We start from the raw sequence: 8,809 nt of genomic DNA on the forward strand, positions 1-8,809 counted from the left end.
TCGTGCGACTACAACATCCCAGTTAACAAGGTGTTCTAAAATTGACTACTAGTACTGAAAAGTGACTAGTACTATAGTGCATATAACGTGAATTGTAGCATTTTCAGTGCTGGCAGTAAATTTGGAACACAGCCATGGTTACGTCAAAATGACATCATTTTTTCAGCCTGTAAATGTCGTCAGTCACTTGTCATCGACGTCATTTAGACGTCGCGATAACGTATGTTGTTATGTTCGTGAGATCGAATCGTCAGTTCGCCAATACGTCGGTCGGGAGAGATTAATCACAAAAGTTTCAATCGTCACAATTTAATTATAGATATAGGCTGTGATATTAGTAAGCAGAAATTAAACTTTCATGTAGATTATTATTATAACATGAGAACCATTAAATACGTGAACAGCGTAAACTATGGTTAAGTTAAACAATGAACGACAATATGCAGCGACGACAACTATGATGCAATTAAAGTACAACGCCACTCATCTATTCACGCAGTATGATCGGTTTCAAATAAATGAATGAATATCAATTGAAGGATAAGTATCTCTCACATAAGATAAACGAGAGACATACATAATACATAAATGATAATAGTAAGTATAAACATATGTTAAGCATAATTATTATAACATATCGTAGCAAAGTAAGCATAAACAAAATATGAAAGGAATTATTCAACTCATGTTTTGATAATGACAAATGTATTCCGTCGCGATTGGAGAGAGATTGACTAATGGTTCTGACTATGAGTTTGATATTAGCTTAGCGTTTCATCAACTTTGCAACAATCAAAATGACTTTGTGAGGTTTGGTAATACTTATCGACTGGTGAGTGTGCATCCAGAGCGTTTGACAACTTAAGCGTAGTGTATTATCCCATTCAAACTGATTATGCCGGCACCGCAAAGCAAGGGATAAGTACTTGTCTCGACTTCGGCAAGGATAATCCGTCTATTCTTCCTTCGATTTTCAGATGCCCGTAAAGGCCCAGATACCCTGGCTAGTCCTCTAGTTACGAATCGGACACTGCTATGAGACAAATACTCAGAAATCTCCTCTCAGGAGATTGCAACTATCTATTGATCTAAACAATGAGCTTAAACAACGAACTTACAGTTGTAATCATCTGATGCAATGTGTCGTTTACTTACTCATTTAGATGTATGAAATAGCCTGGCGCTATTTCTTAGTGCAATGGATGCACACCTCCAGGTTTAGAACCATCGTTCTATCGATAAGCTTCCGTTAGCAAGGTAGATGACAAAAGCAACATGGTTGGTCTCCTGAACGTGCAGCAATTAGCAACTCTCATAATGCCGCAATAGAAATCCTGGCGATTTCTCACAATACCGTAATAAAAATTCTGGCGATTTCTCACAATATCGCAATAGAAATCCTGGCGATCTCTACCGAACTCGCTCGTAATGGCGATCTACCGCAAACGCAACAGTAATGGTGATCAAACGCAACAGTAATGGCGATCTACCGATCATCCCCGAGCAGTGAGCGAGGAAGAGAAACCGTAGCGCCACGCCGGATACTACACGCCGCAAGGGCTTTCGCACGCATGCCCTTTCGTATATCCCGCTACACGCGAGATTTAAATGAAAATATAAACTCCAAACATCCCGCCCGCCTTCGTTAACTACAGTTAACGAATTAACTACAATGTATCGACCGACACCGAGAGTGGACATAGTTTGACAATAGGTCTCCTTAAAATTGACGTTTGCGTTTTAACAGTCGCAACTCGAACTAACCCATCCTCGTCTGGGCGGGTTGCAACAACTCTTCCCATTGGCCACTTGGCAGGAGGATATCTTTCGTCAACCACCAGAACCACGGTACCCTCACGGATCGCATCCTTCTGATGTTGCCATTTTGAAATAGCGTGATAGCGTTGCAAATATTCCTTGGACCACCTAATCCAAAAGGAATCAACCATCTTTCTAATTAGCTGCCATCTAGATAAGCGAGTTAATTGCACGTCCTCCAGAGAAGGTTCTGGTAGAACAGTAGGTGCACAACCCATTAGGAAGTGACCCGGAGTCAATACATTTAGATCGCTTGGATCGTCATTGCAAGAAGTCAGCGGTCTCGAATTTAATACTGCTTTGATTTGAATTAGATATGTAGTCATTTTTTCGTAAGTCAGCAACGTTTCTCCGACTACTCGAAGAAGGTGGTGTTTTACTGATTTGACTCCCGCTTCCCATTTACCACCGAAGTGGGGCACCGATGGAGGATTGAATCTCTATTGCGTTTCGTCATTGGCCAACAAAGCGGCGAGATGTCGCGATTCGGTTGTTGCTTCAATGAATAGTCGATGCAATGTAACTTCAGCACCCTTAAAATTGGTGCCGCAGTCGCTCCAAAGGGTAGCACAGATTCCCCTGCGTCTAGTGAATCATTTGTAAGCGGCCATAAAGGCTTCAGCTGTGTAGTCAGTAACTAATTCAAGATATATTGCGGAAGTCGAAAAGCATACGAAAAGTGCAACATGACCTTTATAAGTTCGAGCGTTCCTTCCCTGCCAGGTTTTAAGCAACAATGGTCCGGCATAATCGATTCCGGTGGTCATAAATGGAAGAACGTGCATTTGACGCACTTGAGAATGTGGCTTCGGATCGGAACACGCCCTCCTATTATCCAAAATTGTTCCCTCACAGTACATAAGGTGCTCTGGGTTCCCCCGTAAAGGGTCCGAATATGAGCGTCGGCAATAACCAAAGGTGAATGCTTAGGAAGAATAGTTGGATGTTTAGCCTCTGTACTAAGTAATGAGGCCTGAAGGCGGTCTCCAACTCGTAAAACACCTTCATTATCTTTAAAGGGCGTGAGTCGACTAAAAGGATGCGAAGAAGGTAACAAACCTTTACTGGAGAGTAACTTAAGGTCCTGCTGGAAGGCAGAAGCCTGTACAACCTTTACCCAGAAGCGTTTTACATCCTGCAACTCAGTAGTCGTAATAGGGTGAATCAAGGAGGAATTAGGAATCTTCTTAAATCGTTTAATTGCGCGCTGACATATGGCAGTGATTCTAACTAATCGCGTTAAAGAGGGATATCTATGTAACAGATCCCAACATTCAGTTGGTTCGACACGTGTTGTCGAAATTTTAATAGGTCGTTCTTCAAATACCTGCTCATTGTCGAGGGAAGTTAGCTTCTGAGGCCAACAATGTGACGGCTCCAACAACCAAGTGGGACCGCTCCATCAAGACTCCTTTTCAGCTAACTGAATGGGTGTAAGTCCCCTGGTTGCCAGATCCGCAGGGTTTTCTCTTCCTGAGACAAGACCCCATTGTGCTTGTGGTAAGGCTTCCTGAATAAAACAAACCCTGTTGTGCACAAAATCTTTCGAACGTGAGGGGTGTCTAGTGATCCATGTGTAAGCAACAGTAGAATCAGTCCATAAGTAGATTGAAATATTATATTGATTTAAGATTGTTAATAGATGCCTAACCATTTTTATTACAAGAACGACCCCAGCAAGGGGTCGTTCTCTAAACGAGGTATGGTCATCCGTTTCAACGGTGCGATTTTCGTCTTAGAACAAATAAGTTGAGTATGGATGCTTCCATTACTAGAGACAGAGCGACTATAGGCTACTGTCGCATAGATCTGCGGAGATGCATCAGAAAATCCATGTATTTCAAATGATTGATGAGATTCGAGATCTAGCCATCGTGGAAAACTAAGTGTGGACAAATCTTGTAAATTATTAACAAATGAATCCCACTTAATCGCTATAGTCGCTGGGAGTGGATCATCCCATTATAATCGCAATGTCCAAATCTCTTGCATAAGTATCTTAGTTAATATAATGATCGGCGAAAGAAATCTGAGAGGATCAAACAATTTGGCAATTGTGGAAAGAACAATCCTCTTCGTAGGTGTCTTAATCGACGGATTGCGAGGGTTGGGTCGGAAGATATCGGGTGCCAAGTCAATCCAAGTGAATGCACGACTAGATTTTCTTCGATAGGCACCGAAAGTTGTGAAATTCGGTCTCTCTCCGGGATGACGTTTAAAACTTCTGGACGATTAGTCCACTTCCACTAGTCCACTTCTGTAAATGAAATCCGCCCGCCATGCAGAACTAGTTTACTTATTGAATAATGGCTTGCGCCCTTTCAATTGTATTAGCACCTCCAAAAAGGTCATTAACATATCGGCCTTGAGAGAGCACTGGAATTGCTAATGGAAATTGATGCCCTTCATCCTTCAATAATTGGGAAATAACGCGCAATGCTAAGAATGGGACACACGCCAGACCGTAGGTCACTGTGGTAAATTGATAAGTCGACAAACAATTATTTTCATTTATCCATAAAATGCGTTGACAACTCCAGTCCTCCTGATGAACCTTAATCTATCTGAACATCTTCTCTATGTCCAAAGAGAACACGTAACGAAATTGCCTGAACCATATCAAGATGTTAAACAAGTCATTTTATAACTTAGGACCGACGTGTAGCAAATCGTTTAGAGATAATCCCGAGGTGGTTTTACTAGAACCATTGAAAACAACTCGCAATTTTGTAATGAGGCTGATTTCTCTTAGAACCCCGTGATGAGGCAAGTAAAAAGCGTGAGGTGGCTCTGGCATGGTGTCCGGCACCAATTCCATGTGCTTCAATAGCGCGTACTCTTTTATAAAGTCCGAATACATTTTAGCATAAGTAGGATTGGATTCGAAACGTTGATTTAATTTATGAATGAGACACGTTGCCCTTTTCTTCGAATCACCTAAATATTCTACGGATTTCTTAAATGGAAGTCTAACAACATATCTACCTTCTACGTCTCTCGAATGGGTATTCTGGAAGTGGTTCTCACAGGCCTGCTCGTCTGTAGAAAGGATCGATCATTTGAAGACGGTACTTCCTCCAGTTCCCAGAACCTTTGAAGAAGTGAGTACAGATTCTCTTCTATTCTTACATGTGCAGTTAGAGCACTCTCAGGGTTCCATTGAGGGCCCATAGGGCCTGAGATTATCCATCCGAATACTGTTCGTTGAGCTATCGGAGATTTCAGTGACCCTTTGATTAATCCCTCTAGTATAATAGCTCCGTAGACATCCGCTCCTAAAACAAGATCAATAGAACCTGGTCGATAGAACTCAGAGTCGGCTAATTGTAAGCCATTCAAATGCGGCCACCACACTTGATAAAAATGCATCGATGGAATGGAAGACGTAAGGCTAACTATTGTAATATATGAGCGGTGGCCGAACATTCGAAATCAGATGAAAAATGCGGACTAAGTTTGATGTCGACAACACTCTTAGTTTGGTTAGAAGCTTTAGCGTCAATGCCAATCAAAGAAAGAGACGAGTGATTCCTAATCGTCCTTAATCGTTGTACTATTTTTTCCGATATCAACGAGAAATGAAAACATAAACTCCAAACATATATCAAAGTCTATTGACGTCATTATTGTTACATCATAACGACGTCGACAATTGATGTAAAAGTGACTTTTGTGATTTACCTTGTGATTTACCTTTGTGATTTACCTTGCAAACAAGTTGACGTTATTTATCGTTATTTTTTACATCAAAATGATCTAAAAATGACGACAAATAATGTGAGCTTGTTTACTCGATTTTTATCGTATCAATTGCGATATTTTATAAATTTAGTGACTTTACAATTAAGTAGCACAGCAGCGCCTGTAATACGGGATCTACAATAGAAGTCGTAGCTGTCGTAAGGTCTTAAGTCGTAGAAAATTCATCAATCATAATAGATTATTCTTCTCATATTGGACTGTGATTAATTAATTTTCTACAACTTAAGACTCTACGCCCGCTACGACTTCTATTGTAAACCCCGCTAATAAAGCGCTTACATTTTTTTAGTGCTTTTTTAGTATTTTGTAGGTGCTGTGTGCTACTTTAGAATAAAATTCTAGATACACCAAAGTAGCGCAAATGTCCTCCATCTTTGATCTAATAAGTATAGCATATTAAAATACAATTCTTTTTTCTTACCCCAGTGAGAAATGATTGGTTGAAAAGACATTGAATCAACGTCTAAAACACTGGTTCATGTATCACGTCAAAAATTTGGTCGTTTAAACGTTTTTATGTCACTCGAAATAGACGACTATAAGATGCATATTTACACATCTATAAAATGTCTATAATAGGCGATTTTTGGCGATCGTTTGATACGTATACCAAGATGTACCAAAGTATACCAAGACGTTTTCGCGTATTTGGTACTATGTGATTAAGGCGTGGCTAACCATTTTGGTACTTCTCTGGTATATACCAAGCTATACCTTGCTAGCGAGCACAGTTGTTCTTTCAAACCTCTGGTACGTAGCCAATATGGCGCCTTATATAAAATAAATAGAGCTGTAAGGTATATTTTATGTCAATTTCTTCTGCATTTAGGTCCATATTTTAAACTTTTTATCAATAAATGTCTCTAAAAATAACTTATAAGCTTTCTGATTGATTGCACGCCACTTTTAGATGAACTTCTATCGATACAAGAAAGTGCAGAATATGGATCTGAAAGGATAAGTAAGATCACTATAAGTGATTGAAATATTATAAAATGCTACATAAGATTTCTTTGTATTTAAAAGTTACATTATTTGATGTTTATTATTTATCAATTAATAATCAGCAAGTGGTTAGGTTAGGTTTTCTGCAGAAGCTGCTAAGAGAGATTTAACCTTCTTGCGAGTAGCATCGTGACTGATAGGATTAGCTGGCTGTGAAAAAATATATTGGTCCTTGTAGTACGAGCTGTTATTCGTGAAATACGAAGAAAGTTAAATGATTGTAAACAATCTCGTAGATGATGGATAATAATGATTTTTTGTTGTGTACCGACGATCATGGTCAACCGGTTGTAAATGAGTTTGGGAAATTAATATATTACTGCAAAAAAAGTATACAAAAATGTTATATACAAAATTTTATTATTTTAGAAGATAAGATATTTAAGTTAAAATTTTTCAATGAAATGTAATATTTATTACAGCAGGTGCTTTAACAATTCTTGATGATAAACCATCGCATGAAACATCTAGGAATGACATAAGTAAGTTACTATTTTATAATGATATTAGTTAATCATATATATCATTATTTTATTAATAATATTGTGCAAGAATATATTTCAATATTAAGTTTATTAAAATTTGAGTTCCATTACCTCTTTGTGTTATACATACAGATGAAGTAGAAAAAGATGCACAATCTCGTGAGAGAACCATTAATTGAACAAAAAACAGAAACATGTGAAGATAGTGAGTATATCAGATATAAAATTCATATGTAGGTATCTATTTTTAATACAATCATAAATATATATATATTACAAAGTTATATTTTGTAATATTTCTAGGGTTTAGTCATGAGATGACAATAAAACTACTCGAAATTGTACAATCCAAATTGCATATTCTCAATGACAAGATGCATTCTAAAAAAAAGATTTGGACTGATATAGCAATAGAAATGCAAAATAATGGTTACTTAATTCGTGGAACGAAAGGGGCTGACAAATGTCATCAACGTTGGAGAAATTTGGAAAAATTGTATCATGAACATTGCCGTTACATGAAAATAACTGGTACGGGAAAGAAAAAGCCACCAAAATATTTTGATGAAATGCACGAACTTATTGGAGAAAAACACAGCAGTCAACAAGTCAATTTACTAGATTCTCTTGATGATTCAACAACAACAGTATCTGGCACTTGCAGTAACGAGGCAAAAAATAATGAAAGCATAGATAACAGCTTTTCAGATAAATTAGGTAATGAGTCAGAGGATATAAAAGAAAACATAGATAATAAAGTAAAGAGTCTGAATATTTTCAAAAACGTTAAGAAATCGGTAAAACCAAAGATTGATAATGTAAGCACAGTGTTAAAAGAGTTACACGAACAAGATGTACAGTTTGAAAATAAATGTTTTGAATCATTTCAGACATTGTTAGTAGAGCAAAACGAGTTAAGAAAGAGAGCAGTAGAACAGCGTGATGAATTTTTAAGTGTGATGAAAAATTTTCTCGAGTTAGAAGCACATAAAAAATCCAAAAAAAGAAAATATTCCTCTGACTCAGATAAATCGTAATACTCGTATGGTAACAAAGGAAAACTTATATCAGTATAAATTACTAATTATTCTTGTTATTCTCAAAATAAGAAGTTATTAATTTTATTTTGGATATGTGGAATATAATTGTTGAGGGTTGCGTGGATCGTGATTAAAGGTGCTAACAAAGTATATAGAGCAATAGTGTAGACTTTATTCTACTGTAAGGTACAGCACGAAATGTGTGCGTGACAATAACCGCGTATAGACTAACTAAAAAAGAAAAAGGAACGTGAAGAATACACGGTAGTAGTAGGACTTGCCAACCGAAAAGAACTAAAGAAACTTCCAACTCTAAAGTAAAAGCTGATCCGCATAATTGCCGATAAATACTAAGAAATCAATAACTAACATTTCCTCTCAATATGAGGATTACGATCTTTTAATGGCACATAGCCCCAACCACTCGAGACATTTCTTGAGCTTGGGTCCTCCTAATGCCTTCGTCAGTACATCAGCGGCCATGTCCTCAGTTGCAACGTGTGAAATTGTCAGGCATCCCGCATCCAGGATTTCTCGAACAAAATGGTGACGAACATCGATATGCTTTGTCCGATTGTGGAATACTGGGTTCTCGGCCAGTTTTCGAGCGCCGTTGTCGACGTAGACGTCTGTGTTGGCTAGACCGATGAAACTCAGTCCAATCATTAAATGTCTCAGGTAAACAGCTTTCTTGGCGGC

The 8,809-nt window shown here is 38.1% G+C and overlaps 1 protein-coding gene across 1 annotated transcript; it reads left to right on the top strand.

The window, feature by feature from the left end:
- The first annotated feature begins 7,217 nt into the window (after nucleotides 1–7,217).
- On the top strand, nucleotides 7,218–8,107 carry LOC108725106 (uncharacterized). The gene is made up of 2 exons (XM_018451899.1): nucleotides 7,218–7,275; nucleotides 7,374–8,107. The coding sequence occupies exons 1-2, from the start codon at nucleotides 7,218–7,220 to the stop codon at nucleotides 8,105–8,107; spliced, it is 792 nt and encodes a 263-aa protein (XP_018307401.1).
- Nucleotides 8,108–8,809: the final 702 nt, after the last annotated feature.

This window comes from Mycetomoellerius zeteki, unplaced genomic scaffold (assembly GCF_001594055.1).
Source record: "Mycetomoellerius zeteki isolate Tzet28-1 unplaced genomic scaffold, Tzet1.0 scaffold107, whole genome shotgun sequence".
In the NCBI taxonomy this organism is placed as follows: Eukaryota; Metazoa; Arthropoda; class Insecta; order Hymenoptera; family Formicidae; genus Mycetomoellerius; species Mycetomoellerius zeteki.